At 39.8% G+C, this 14,813-nt stretch overlaps 1 protein-coding gene across 6 annotated transcripts in view; it reads left to right on the top strand.

The window, feature by feature from the left end:
• Gm4631 (predicted gene 4631) overlaps positions 1 to 13,102 on the top strand; it is a 35,687-nt gene extending 22,585 nt beyond the window's left edge. For 3 of the 6 annotated variants that reach the window (XM_030252314.1, XM_030252313.1, XM_017319406.2), the window contains 3 exons: positions 204 to 330; positions 536 to 596; positions 1,754 to 5,943. In XM_030252314.1, the coding sequence (XP_030108174.1) occupies positions 297 to 330; positions 536 to 596; positions 1,754 to 3,059 (1,401 nt within the window). In that variant the 5' untranslated portion in view covers positions 204 to 296 and the 3' untranslated portion in view covers positions 3,060 to 5,943. Of the gene's footprint in view, positions 1 to 203; positions 331 to 535; positions 5,944 to 11,973 lie in introns of those variants that run through there. The other 3 variants (XM_030252315.1, XM_030252316.1, XR_003954122.1) reach the window with 2 other exon arrangements.
• Positions 13,103 to 14,813: the final 1,711 nt, after the last annotated feature.

Here is a 14,813-nt window from a genome sequence, read left to right as displayed (position 1 = left end):
CATGTATTAACATCTTAATACTAAGGCATCAGGTTCCCAGAGATCATTTATTTACTTAAGTTTTTGTTGTCCAACTGTGAAAGACTGGATAAAAAGTACTATGTGGGTGGGCAGGGCAGTCAGCGAATACTCATTTTGAAGTACACCTTTACACTGTTGTCTGTATCATATTTTTTAATATTCACACGTATCGAATCTTTTAGGATTTAGTCACCTATGATGACGTGCATGTGAACTTCACTCAGGATGAGTGGGCTTTGCTGGATCCTTCTCAGAAGAGTCTCTACAAGGGTGTGATGCTAGAGACCTATAAGAATCTCACAGCTATAGGTAATATTATGATTTTTTTATTTACTTTATAACATGTATGCACAACTGTTTCTTTGTTATTTTATTTGTTTTTATAATTTCAATTGAGAATGAGGAAGAATATGATGAATAAATCACTCATGGTTTTAAAGTTCAATGGAGTTAATAACTTAAATACTGTTTAATTGCCAATAATGTAACATACTTTCTCTGGTACTGGGTTTAGGTTACATTTGGGAAGAACATACGATTGAAGACCATTTTCAAACTTCTAGAAGTCATGGAAGGTAATTTTACTCTGCAAGCTGAGGAGAAAATGCCTATGAAGAAAGTTTAACTTGTGCTACAAGTAGTAAAGAAAACCAATAGGGTACAATAAGCACTGCTTTCAGTGATGGATGTTTACTGACTTTCATAAAAATCATATATGTTTATGGCAGATATGTAACTGTTGTTTGCAAGACATTCCATTAGGTCAAAGACAGAGAAATAATGGCTTAACACATATGTTACTGTTTAAATCAAGCCTAGTACAGCCATGCTATACAAGTGTGAGTGTCTTCAGTCTCATATCGCTTAGCTATTGCAAAAGGAACACACAGTGATTAGGTGACAAGTATATGTCTAAAACCTAGTAATGAGCAAATAATCCATAGTGTATCTGAGCTCAATGATATACTTGTAATAACATTGCTAAATTTAGTGAGATGAACAGTTCATAAGATTCAAAAATGGTTTTGTGGAAAAACCTTAATCTCTGTACCACATCTCTGTGACAAAAAAAAGTCAGCTGTGAATGTAATGTGGAATTTTCACTTGTTATTCTTCTTTTGATGTGGATGTCATAGGTTACGATTGATACAAGCCTTGTGATCACTGGGGCATTGAAAGAAGCCACATACCTTTCACTTTTCCAGAACAATTAGAGGATATGCAGTATAACATATTTTGAACAACATACTAAATGTGCTATATAAGTTTATAAAAAATTTGTTTCCGAACATTGCTGGGGACATTTACCAACTCTAACTGCTGAAAATAGTAATGAGAATTAAGGCAGTAGAATTTTTTTTTTCTTTTGCATTTGTTCATATTCCAAATGTAGTATTACTCTCATGATAACAAAATTTGTGAATGCAATAATTGTGCAAACACTGTGAGTTCTTCCTGTTTTTTTTCAAATATGTGAGTAACCTTTTATAGAAAAAGTATGTTATAAATGTGAGCCAGATAATCAATACTGTTCCCATTTCATATATCCTCGAAGATGTAAAACAATTCATAATTTAGTAGAACTCCTTTGAATATAAACAAAGTAATATTATGTTAACATTAGATTGCTCTGTTCAATGAAACCAAAATTTAAAACAATTCATACAGATAAAAAGACTCATCAGTATAATCAGTGTAAGAAAGATTTCACGTGTGCAAATTTTATTTGCAGGCATGAAAGAAGTTGTTCTGCAGAGCAACCCTCTGAGTTTATTCAATGTGGTAAAGCCTTTGCATATGAGAGTGGTAGACAAAGGCATCAAATTAAACATAATGGAGAGAAACACCATGACTGTAACCAATGTGGTAAGGACTTTAGAACATGGAATGTCCTGCAAATACATAAGCGAACACATACAGGAGAGAAACCCTATGACTGTAAACAATGTGGTAAAGTCTTTGCAAGAAGCTGTCATCTCCAAATACATAATCGAACACATGCAGGAGAGAAACAGTATGAATGTAACCAATGTGGTAAAGCTTTTAAAAGAAGGATTAACCTCCAAATACATAAGCGAACACATACAGGAGAGAAACCCTATGAATGTAACCAATGTGGAAAAGCCTTTGCAAGTAGTGGTGAACTCCAAAAACATAAACGAACACATACAGGAGAGAAACCCTATGAATGTAAACAATGTGGTAAAGCCTTTTCACAAAGCAGTCATCTCCGAATACATAAGCGAACACATACAGGAGAGAAACCCTATGAATGTAACCAATGTGGAAAAGCCTTTGCAAGAAGTGGTGACCTCCAAAAACATAAACGAACACATACAGGAGAGAAACCCTATGAATGTAAACAATGTGGTAAAGCCTTTGCACATAGCAGTCATCTCCACAAACATGAGCGAACACATACAGGAGACAAACCCTATGAATGTAAACAGTGTGGTAAAGCCTTTGCAGTAATCTATACTCTCCAAATGCATAAGCGAACACATACAGGAGACAAACCCTATGAATGTAAACAATGTGGTAAAGCCTTTGCAGTAATCTATACTCTCCAAATGCATAAGCGAACACATACAGGAGAGAAACCCTATAAATGTAAACAATGTGGTAAAGCCTTTGCAAGAAGCTGTCATCTCCGAATACATAAGCGAACACATACAGGAGAGAAACCCTATGAATGTAACCAATGTGGTAAAGCCTTTGCAGAAAGCAGTACTCTCCAAATCCATAACCGAACACATACAGGAGAGAAACCCTATGAATGTAACCAATGTGGTAAAGCTTTTATAACAAGGAGAGTCCTCCAAATACATAAGCGAACACATACCGGAGAGAAACCCTATGAATGTAACCAATGTGGAAAAGCTTTTGCAAGAAGTTGTGACCTCCAAAAACATAAACGAACTCATACAGGAGAGAAACCCTATGAATGTAACCACTGTGGTAAAGCCTTTGCACAAAGCAGTTCTCTCCGAATCCATAAGCGAACATATACAGGAGAGAGACAATATGAATGTAACTAGTATGGTAAAGCCTTTGCAGGAAGCAGTGGTCTCCAATGCCATAAAAGATCACATACACGAAAGACACCATATGAATGAAACCAAGGTGGTAAATCCTTTGAAGGAAGCAGTGGTCTTGAATATCATAATCGAACACACACAGCTGAAAAACCCAGGAATGTAACCAATGTGGTAAAGTCTTTGCAGAAAGGAGTGACCTTTAAAGAGAAAAGACCATACAGGAGAGAAACTCTATGTAGGTATCTGATGTTATAAAGCCTTTGCAGCAAGCATTGATCTCCAAGTACATAAATGAACATATACCAGAGAGGAACCTTTTAAACGTAACCAATGTGTTTAACCTTTTTCGAAAACCAATAGTCTTTACACACATAAAAGCACATATAGTTGAGAGAAATGCTTTGATTTTAACCAATGTGGTTAAACTTTTTCAAAAAGCAGTCATCAACAAAATCATGAAAGAGCACGTATAGGAGAGAGATTTTTGAATGTTAGCAATGGTGCTTTTATAGCTTTTTCACAAAGCAGTGGCCTCCAAATATATAAAGGAACACATACAGGAGAGAAACCCTATGAATATTGGCAATGTTTTAAAACACTTCTACATCACAATCATCTTCAAATCTGTAAGGAACATGAGGTTTTGAGAAATCCTCTGAATAACACCAATTAGGGAAAGCAATTGTACAAAAGAGTCATCTCCCAACACAAAAGTATACACACTAGATAGAAACCCTATGAATATAGGCAATGTGGTAAACATTTTATAAGTCACAGTAGTCTCTAAGTAAATAAAAAGAGACACAGTTGAGAAAAACACTATGAAATGAACAAGTGAACAGAGCCTTGTGCATTAAAATCTTCAAATACATAAAAGAAGACATAGAGGTGAGAAATCCGATGTCTACAAGCCATGTGGTATTGCTTTCACTTGTCAGTCATATTCAAAGACACAAAAGAAAACAAAATGTAACAAAAGGCTGAGTGTGTTTAATATGGTGAAACTTTTTGAATATTTTAGAGTCTTCACAATGAAACAATTCATACTGCAAATAAATTTAGGAATATAATATGGTGAAACCTTTTCAGATTTCCCAAATCTTCATCATTATGAATGGGAAACCCATAAATGCATTCAATATGGGGAAGCCTTTAAACATTTCTAATTCTTTATAATCCTGAAAATAATCATACAAAGTTCAAGGGGATACAAGAAATGTTTCTTATTGTCTTGCTTGAGTTACAGTCCTGACATCCTTTGGTATGAATATCAATGTGGAAATTGTGAGTGGATTCCCTTTCCTCCCCAACTGCTTCTTGGTCATAATGTTTATGCAGGAATAGAAACCCTGACTAAGACAAATTGGTATCAGGAGTGGGGAATTCCTGTGACAACCTGACCATGTTTTGGGAGGACTGTGGAAGGACTTTGGAACTTTGGGTTAGAAGATCCATTCTGTGTTAAGAACGCTGTGGGATGTTGTGTAGGAGCTTGGAAGATAATGTTGAGAATCGTGCAGAAGATGGAAGCCTGGCTTGTGAAATTTCAGAGGGAAAATTAAAGCCTCTTTTCAGGGCCATTGTTACTTTGTGAAGATTCTGTGGTTCTGGTTAACTGGGGCTGAAGAATCAGCTGTGATTAACAAGATAATAGAATTTCTAGAGTGAAAACTTTGCATTACTGGGACTGTTGATGCTGGTTAGCTGGAGCTAAGAAATTAGCAGTGATTAAGAAGAAACCAGCATTATTGAAGTGGCATCATCTGTGAAGTGTTTTCTGAGAGCACAGAGGAAGTGTTCTAGAGATAATCAAGGTGGTACCTTGTGCTGTGGCTGGACTTGGTAGTGTGTAAGTCTTACCCTCGTGGTACTGGTTTTGAAGGCATGAAGGGATAATGCAGATCAGCTAAGGCCCAGCAGTTTGAGAGGCCATGGAAGGCCACTGGTGAAGGTGCAGACTCAGGTGAAATTGATGGCCCAGTACTGAAGAGATCATGCAGTGTGTTGGAGTTGACAGGTCCATGATTGACCACGAAGAACAGCAGCAGCAGTAAAGTACATGCATCTGGAGCATAGAGGACAAGTTGTGTGCTACAAAGGACAGGGTTGGAAAAGTGACCCAAGCCCTTGGTTCTTTTGGAGTTGTCCAAAAGATTGTGAGTTGGATCCCAGACATTGGACAGTTGGAGTTTAATTTTTACTTTTGATTGTGACTGTGCCCTGATGTTTTTCCCTCTTGAAGGAAACAAGTATTTTAGTGGATTCCATTGTAAAAGGCTTTGGATTTTGAAGGATATTGGATATTTTAAAAGCATTGAACTTTTAATATGTAAAGTCTGTGGGGCTTTCAAAGTTGTGTATATCTTGGGCATGAATAAGAAACTAAGAGTTGAGCATTACTAGTGATGTGTTTGCGTGTCAAATTGACAAGGTGTCAATTATACTGGCTAATTTTGTGTCAACTTGACACAAGCTGAAGTTATCACAGAGAAAGGAGCTTCAGTTGGGAAATGCCTCCATGAGATCCAGATGTAAGACATTTTCTCAATTAGTGATCAAGGGGAAAGGCCCCTTGTGGGTGGGACCATCTCTCTGCACTGGTAGTCTTGGGTTCTCTAAGACAGCAGTCTGAGCAAGCCAGGTGAAGCAAGCTAGTAAAGAAACATCCTTCTGTGGCCTCTGCATCAGTTCCTGCTTCTTGACCTGCTTGAGTTCCAGTCCCGACTTCCTTGGTGATGAACAGTAAGCAGTATGAAAGTGTAAGCCAAATAAACCCTTTCCTCCCCAACTTGCTTCTTGGTCATGATGTTTGTGTAGGAATAGAAACCATGAATAAGACAAGGGGTATAAGGTATGGATTGTAAAAAAAAGGTTAGACAATAAAGAAATGAAGAAATAAAATTAATTTTTTTTTAAAAAAGGAGGATCAGACAGAAACATTCCTTCCAAATTATACCTTTATTTTCACACCAATCAGGATTTAGGGATAGGGGCTTATGTAGTTTACAGTGTCATCTGTTATATATTATGGGTGTTATAGCTTAACTAATCATATGGATTTGTTCTTTGGTGGTAAAGTACAGGTCTTATGTTTTGAGGGGCACAATGAAAAGCAGAAAGCATTGTTAGAGACAGTCATTATGTTTTAAAAAGAAAATATGAGTAAAGTGAGGTTGGATCTCCACAATACCTAATCCTTGGAAACGAACTTAGTTTCACCATATGATTAAATTCAGGATAATAACAAAAAGGCAATACTTAGGGCCTGGTGTTTGGATTTGATTTGTTTTTCTGCTAATTCCCAATTGTGTATTGATTCTTATGCTACTCCTGTTAAATTCTTCCCAAATTTCATGATAATCCTGTACTGGGACACTGAGATTCCCTGCCCCAAGCTGATTATAAATGGGTAACAAAAGTGCCAGCAGCCAATGGCTAGGCAGGCAACAAAGGCAGAACTTTTGGATTCATGGCAAGGGAAACAAAGAGGATCTCCATGCCAGTAAAGGATTTGGATGCCAGCTTCAGAGCTGGGAAAGACTCAATACCAGCCACATAAAAGCTAGGAAAGAGTGACCCCAGTGTTCCCTCCTCTGATTGGTTCTGGAGAAGCAAAGATGGCCTCTAGATTTAGGAAATTAGGTGTATCACAGGGGAACCAATAGCAATGTGGATGTTTGGTAGTGTCCCAGCCAATGAGCTGATTTGGCATATTACATAATGCTGTTTGTCTTTCATTTCAGACTCCAAAGTACTTGTATGCTGAGCTAAGAACTTAAACAAGTGGCATTTTATAGTAGAGCAGAGTAACCAACTGAGTCTACAGAAGGCATCACACCTATAGGATGGAATGCAATATTAAAAACTAATTGGGGATTCTCAAATGAAAAACAAATGCTAAGATGTGAAATTAAGGGATGAGGAAAATTGGTTTCTTAGTGGATTCGCTTGTTTTGCTGAGCCATTTGAGTCCTCACTAGCTGTGCAGGTTCACAACTAAAACAAAAGTTGAGCTAAAATGGTATGCATAATTCTTGGATTTGTGGAATGAGCTGGGACTCAGAAAAATGTCCCAAGCTGATCCAGACGTCCTTGTTGGTCTGGATTTTCCATGAGCCCTCTTCCACCATGAGCCCTTCTAAAAGATTTCTGTCTGCCTCAAATAGTTTAAGCTTGGAGGTGCAGTACAAAGAGACAGGCTGCTCAGAAAGCAACAACAGAGGTAGATGGTAGAGGCTGCCCAGAGCTATAATCAGAAAAAAAGAATAGAGAGAAATCGATGAGATTTGTTTTAACTTCTTTTAAGGAAAAATGAGCAGGTGGTGATTGTGTAAGAGTGTTTGAGGCAATCTCTGTGAAGGGCCCTAATGTCTGCAGAGGATTCTTCACATGGCTGGCACCCTAGCACACCCAGGTCCTTGAGATCACTGGTAAGTGGAATGCAAGATAAGTTCCAAAAAATACAGAGGGTCTTGTAATAGTAGGAACAGGGACAAAGGACAGCAGCATGACCAGCGACTGAGGTTAACTTCTGGTTGGAGCCACCCTCTCCCACCCCCATGCAATCTTTGGCCAGATCTCAGCAGAGGGCCCAAAGGTCCCCAGAGGACTCTTTATGCTGAAGGCCCCCTAGCACACTCTGGTCCTTGAGATCACTGGTGAGTGGAATGCAACATCACTTCCAAAAAATCCAGTGGGTCTTGTGCTAGCAGCAACAGGGTCAAAGAACAAAGGCAGGCTCTAGCACATCCAGAATCTTGGGATCACTGAGAACTGTTTATGCAGGAGAGTAAGTGGGCAGCAGAAGTAACTAAGCTTCTTGAACAAGGTCCCTACAGGCCTTCATCCTCAGCCAGAAGACAGACCTAACACCCAGAACCCTAGACACTTTCCCTGCGAGAGGGGAGTCGGCCTCCAGGGAGGGCTCTGACCCCAGGAATCAGGAGGTGGATCTGAACTCCAGACTTCTGTGCACCTTCTCTGTTGGCACTTTCTCTTTATGTTACCTAGGTCACATTATATTTAGTGGATAGGATTATAGACAATTAAGACTGTAGTTAAGATTAAGGGAGAGTTTCCCTTAGAATTTAAGACATATTTCAAACAACCAGAATGGAGATTTTTTAATTATGTTTATTCTTTAATTATACTCCAGTCATTATCACCCCCCAATTCCAACCACTTACAGTTTCTCATCCCATATCCCGACCCCTCTGTACATCTCCATGAGGGTGTCCTCACACCCACAACCATTCAACAACATCCTGCCAGGCCTCCCCAATCCTTGGGACTTCAAGTCTCTCAAGGATTAGGTGTGTCTTCCCTCCCTGAGTCCGGGCCAGGCAGTCCTCCTCTGTATATATGTTGGGGACTTTGGACCAACAAGTGTATGCTGCCTGGTTGCTGGCTCAGAGTCTGAGAGATTTCCAAGGTCAAGGTTTCTTGAGACTGTTGGTCTTGTTGGGTTGTAAGACTCCCGGGAGCCTTAGCTTACTGGGGACCTGTGAGTGAACCATGTGGGGCTGGAATCAATGGAAAAAGCAAGAGGAATTTATTGTTCCACTAAACTGGGGTCATCCCAGACCCTAAGGAGAGGTGGTGACCCGCGTGCCTGTTCGGCGAGCTTTTATATGGTTGTCAGGGGCAAAATAGAGCAGTCAACCTATAATCAACCTGGCAGTGGTGGCATACACCTTACATTTAAAAGCTCATAGTGGATTGCCCAGACCCCTTAATGAGGGCAATGCTGCAGCAGGTTTGCATATCAGGCAGAGTATAGGCATTACACAGGAATAGTTCAGCCAAACACTCACTTTCTTTACATCATTAAAAAACAATAGGTTGAGACAACAATTTGGTATTTCTTGAGAATGTGCATGTCAAATTGTAAAGACTTTCATCAGTGTCCTCAATTTCTTCCTGTATCACACAAAGGTGTTAATCCTCTAGGAGTTAATCCTCTAGGACTGGTACCTACTCAGTTATGGCAAATAGACGTTACTTATATATCTGAATTTTAAAAATGTTAAACAATGTACATATGTGCTACATCCAATCCAGTAGTGAGAAGCGCGACAGGCCCCGAAAACCTGTGTGCTGTCCTGAGGCGAGAAGTTCACGGAAACTTAGTCTCCTGGAATCTTGCCATCACGTATAAAGAATGCTCCAATGTCCTTGCTTTAGTTGGTAAACGGATCTTGGGCTTTCCCTTAATGTTGCTTTATTATAAGTCCTCCTAAGGGGGCTGGAGAGATGGCTCAGTGGTTAAGAACATTGACTGCTGTTCTGAAGGTCCTGAGTTCAAAGCCCAGCAACCACATTGTGGCTCACAACCACCCATTATGACATCTGATGCCCTCTTCTGGTGTATCTGAAGACAGCTATAGTGGACTTAAACATAATAAATAAATCTTTAAATCACATAATTATAAAAAAAAATAAGTGCTCCTAAGTATTGATTTTTTTTTTTTTTACATATAGCTAAGTTAGATTCTAGGCAGTCGTTGATCCGACCCTGGGCATGGATAGCTAAGTCATTGCCCTATGTAGGAATTTACCAATATCTAGGAAGAGGGAAGTTAGTGACCTAAGGAGGAACCAGAGTAGATACTTAGAACTATAGATAGCTGAGTTACACCCATATACAAGTGTTTACAATGGCCTAGGGGGAACAGGAACCCAGACCCCTTAATGAGGGCAATGCCACAGCAGGTTTGCATATCAGGCAGAGTATAGGCATTACACAGGAATAGTTCCGCCACACACTCTCATTCTTTTTGTTTGTTTGGTTTTTTTCATTTTTAAAATTCTATTTATTTATTTATTTGTTTGTTTATTGTATGTAAGTACACTGTAGCTGTCTTCAGACACTCCAGAAGAGGGCATCAGATCTCAGTACAGATGGTTGTGAGCCACCATGTGGATGCTGGGATTTGAACTCAGGACCTCCGGAAGACCAGTCAGTGCTCTTTTTTAAAAATATTTTTTATTGGGTATTTTCCTCATTTACATTTCCAATGCTATCCCAAAAGTCCCCCATTCCCTCCCCCCACTCCCCTACCGACCCACTCCCACTTTTTGGCCATGGCGTTCCCCTGTACTGGGACATATAAAATTTGCATGACCAATGGACCTCTCTTTCCAGTGATGGCCGACTAGGCCATCTTTTGATACATATGCATCTAGAGACAAGAGCTCCGGGGTACTGGTTCATTCATATTGTTGTCCCACCTATAGGGTTGCAGTTCCCTTTAGCTCCTTGGGTGCTTTCTCTAGCTGCTCCATTGGGGGCCCTGTGATCCATCTAATAGCTGACTGTGAGCATCCACTTTTGTGTGTGCTAGGCCCCGGCATAGTCAGATGCACTAAAAGAAACACTCTCATTCTTTACATCATTAAAATACTAATAGGTTGAGACAACAATTTGGTATTTCTAGAAAATGTGCATGTCAATTTATAAAAACTTGTCTTCAGTGTCCTCAATTTCTTCCTGTACTACATAATGGTGTTAATCCTTGAGAACACATACCTAATCAAGTATGGCAAATGGATGTTACTTATATATCAGAATTTAAGAAAGGTTAAACAATGTACATATGACTATTGATATCTTCTCATGCTTTCTATTTGCAACTGCTTTAACAGGATAAGCAACTAAATAAGGAACTAGTCATTGCCTACATTGTTTTTCTATTCTTGATGTTCAAAATGACAGGAAGACATAAAGTTACTGGCCATTACAGTCAGGCATTTGTGATGTTTTGTTAACAATTTAATATTTGTCATATTACTGGGATTCCTTATTATTCTCAAAGACTAGGTATTGTGGAGCACACCCATGGAACTTTAAAACAATTCTCAATTTAGCACAATCTTCAATCATATGGTAGGAAAGTCTCAAGGAGGCATCATCTGAATCAGGTTAGCCTTTCACAATAGCTGTGGGATACTGACATAGTTATATTAATTAAGATGAAGAGACTTAGCACGGTTAAGTTGCTCCATTTCCTAAGCAGGGACCCTGGTTGTAAAAGAATGGAGAAAGTGAACTGTGCACTAGCAAAAATGCTCTGAGACTCCTGCTCTTGACTGTCGATAGGTGTGCACTCTTGCTGCAGGCTCTTGACATTGCAACATTTTACCACCATGAACCATACTACGGAACTATGAGCTAAAATGACCCTTTCTTTCCCATTTGCTTTTCCTAGGGTATTTTATTGTAAGAATAGCATTGAGATGTACCAATAAATTTAAACATTTTGTTTCTCTTTTGAGGATTTTTAAAAATGAAACATAAAGTATATATGGCATGAAAGGCATTGTCCAAAGAATGCCAAGTGCACACATCTCACTAGTCTATCTCTTGATGGACAGCCTCCCTCAGTCTCACTCTCTGTCAGGCATCATTCATTTCTCCAGCCAGGAAACAGTAGATTCCTACTATGCTATCCCTGGCTTGACCTACAGCTGTATATTACCTCCAATCTGAAACTAACTCAGAAGGAGGTTATGGGACTCACAGTGTTCCCAATGGGGTTGTATAAGCAAGAACCAGTTCATGAGGGAGAGATGACTCCCTGGTAGCACTGCCTGCAAGCAGTATAGCAAACTTCAGGGATTCAGCTCCTTCAAGGCATCACCCATGTTGGGTTGCTTTGTTAATGACTCAGCTAGCTGACTATATCAACCATAATCCGAAAAGCTCAATAATAATTTCTCTCCCATTCACTGGGCTTGAAATCACTTCAGAGATAAAGTTTTGGTTGTTTTGGGGAGTTTGAGAGAAGCAAAAAAAAAAGCCACCCAGAATGAAATGACTCCAAATGTTGGCCCAGCTAAGGTGGAAAATCATGGGCCAAGATAAACCTTTCCTTCCCATAATCCTAAAATTTTTTTGTTGGGTATTTATTTGCAGCAACAAGAAAACCCACTGATGCTCCAAAACAATACTTGGGTGGAGCCATCTCCTATCTCTCAACATGCTCTATCTGGAAGGAAAGGAAGTTCCTTCACATCTCCCCAGGATACATTTAACAACAAACACCCCATTAAGAACTTGCTATAATCATTGTCCAGGGTCAGTGCCTTGGGTAGTTGACACATGAGAAGCTCCTGTGACATCTTGTGAACTGTCACTGCCATGGAGCCAGGAACCCACCTCAGTGTTGGGACATCATTGCTGGTGCTAATGTACAGACTTCAAGAATGTGCCTGTCTAAGATGAAAAGTGGATGGAGGAAGGACAAGGGCAAAAGTGACAGAGTTTGTTCAAAGAAAAACAAAGCAGGGGCTTCTCAAAAAGCTAGCTTGCCATTCCCCCATCACCCTCAACTCTCCCATTCCCTGAGAATCCCACAAGTCAGGAAGGTTTCGGTGGCCCTCTTGTGGCGACCTCAAATATTGCTCAATGTTTTTTGGTTGCATCATGCAAGTGGTACCAGCTAGAAACAAGGTGTGAAATAAAACTGTTGTAAAGGTTTCTGTGTTTTCAAATAATTCATTTACCTTAATAATAAGAAAATCTACCAGTGATTTTATTTGTTTGAAATACCCTGTGTTCGGACATATTGCAGGTCATCACCATACTTAATTTCAAATTATGCTACAAAACTGAAGTAATAAAAGTCAGAATGGTACTGACACATAACCAGGCACAGATTTAACAACTGGAATAGAAGATCCAGATATAACTGCATAAGGTCACATTATCTCTGACAAAGACACACACACACTCAAACACACACACACACATCCATACATGAACCCCACTCACATGCTCACACACACAAATACAAGCACATGCTTATGCACCTGTCACATGCAGAAACATACACACTTGCATCTCCCATTCTCGGTCACAAGCTCACACCCACATATGCACACATACTTCCACATAAACATGCTAACACACAAATGCACACCACATACCTGACCCTCACTTGCACACATGCTCCCTTCCACACACATACAAACACATACACACAAGAAACTCTTTCCCCCACATGCTCACACAAACACAAATGCAACCCCAAAACAACTTTACAGACAGACATTCAGACATGCACTGCCCCATATTCTCATACACACATTCACACATGTAACCCAAGCACATTTGCTCACACTCACATGCACAAACCCCCACGAACACTGGATGACACACATACATGCATACATGTACACACACACACACACACACACACACGCATATGCATGTGCAAACCCTGTGCTCACACATACACATGCACCTTACCTACATGCTCAAACACAAACAGGACCACATACATCTCCACACACATGCAAAAACATCCCCAAAGTCATACACATTCCTACATGTATCCCTACATCTGACAATCAATATTCAGGAAAAAGAAGCCAATCTTTTCATCCTGCACAGAACTTAATTCCAATTGGATCAAGGACATCAACACAGGACTTTGTACTCCAAGGCTCACCAGAAACATCAACGAGTCTGCATCAACATAGAAGTACAAGAGAGGAATTTCTAAACAGGACCCTGGTGCTGCCGAGGATGAGAGCAATTACTGACAAAGGGGACCATATGCAGCTGTACAATGAAGTGTCAGGTGAGTGAAGAGGAGAGGCTCACAAGACAGGGGAGGCCTCTCTGCCAGATGCTCATCTGAAAGAGAATCATAGATAGAATGTACAAAGAACTAAAAAGAAAGTCTAACCATTAAGAACCTTTAAAAATAAATGAAAAAACGGGCCCTGAGTGGTTAAAGAGATGACTCAAAGAGTACTTTGGGGACAAAATTTTGTTGACTATATATGCCTGCATTGATTTTTGGGCTCTCTTTTTACTAGGCTATCTTCTCCTGGTTTGTAGAAATGCTATTGCTAATTTTCTATCCAGGGTGTCTTTGAGGCGGGTCCACACAGGAGAGCACGTGGGTTACAGAAGGAACAGATTCTTGGACAGGATCCCTTCAGTCCTTCTTCCTCAGCCAGGAGGTGGAGCTGATCCTCAGTCCTCTGTGCACCTTTCCTGACAGAGGAGAGTTGGCCTATAGGGAGTGCTCTGACCCAGGAACTCAGGAGAGAGCTGGTCTCCCAGGAGTACTGACAGAGGCTAACAGACACACAGAAGGAACAAGCTCCAGCCAGAGACAGCTAGAACATCTAACACCAGAGATTACCAGATGGCAAAAGGCAAACATAAGAATCTTACCAACAGAAACCAAAAACACTTGGCATCACCAGAAACCTGTAATCCCACCACAGCAAACCCTGGATAACCCAAAAAAACATATCTCGTGATGCTGGTAAAGGATTTTAAGAAGGACATTAATAATTCCCGTAAAGAAAAACAGGACAACAGAGTTAAACCGCAAGAAGTACTTAAATAAGAAACACAAAAATCCCTTAAGGAAATACAGGAAAATGCAAATAAACAGGAGAAGGAATTGAATAAAACCATCCAAGACCTAAAAATGGGAGTAGAAACAATAAAGAAAACCCAAAGGGAGACAGCTCTGGAGATAGAAATCATAGGAAAGAAATCATGAGTCATAGATTTGAGCATCACCAACAGAAAACAAGTGATGGAAGTGAGAATCTCAGGTGTAGAAGATTCCTTAGAAAACATGGATACAAAAATAAAAGGATGTGTAAAATGCAAAAAGATCCTAACCCAAAACATCCAGGAAATCCAGGACACAATTAAAAAACCAAACCTAAGGATAATAGGTATAGATGCGAATGAAGATTTTCAACTTAATGGGCCAGTAAACATCT

Source organism: Mus musculus, chromosome 2, assembly GCF_000001635.26.
Source record: "Mus musculus strain C57BL/6J chromosome 2, GRCm38.p6 C57BL/6J".
In the NCBI taxonomy this organism is placed as follows: domain Eukaryota; kingdom Metazoa; phylum Chordata; class Mammalia; order Rodentia; family Muridae; genus Mus; species Mus musculus.
The sequence above is the reverse complement of the archived record's forward strand: the minus strand, read 5'-3'. Positions and strand labels throughout refer to the sequence as shown.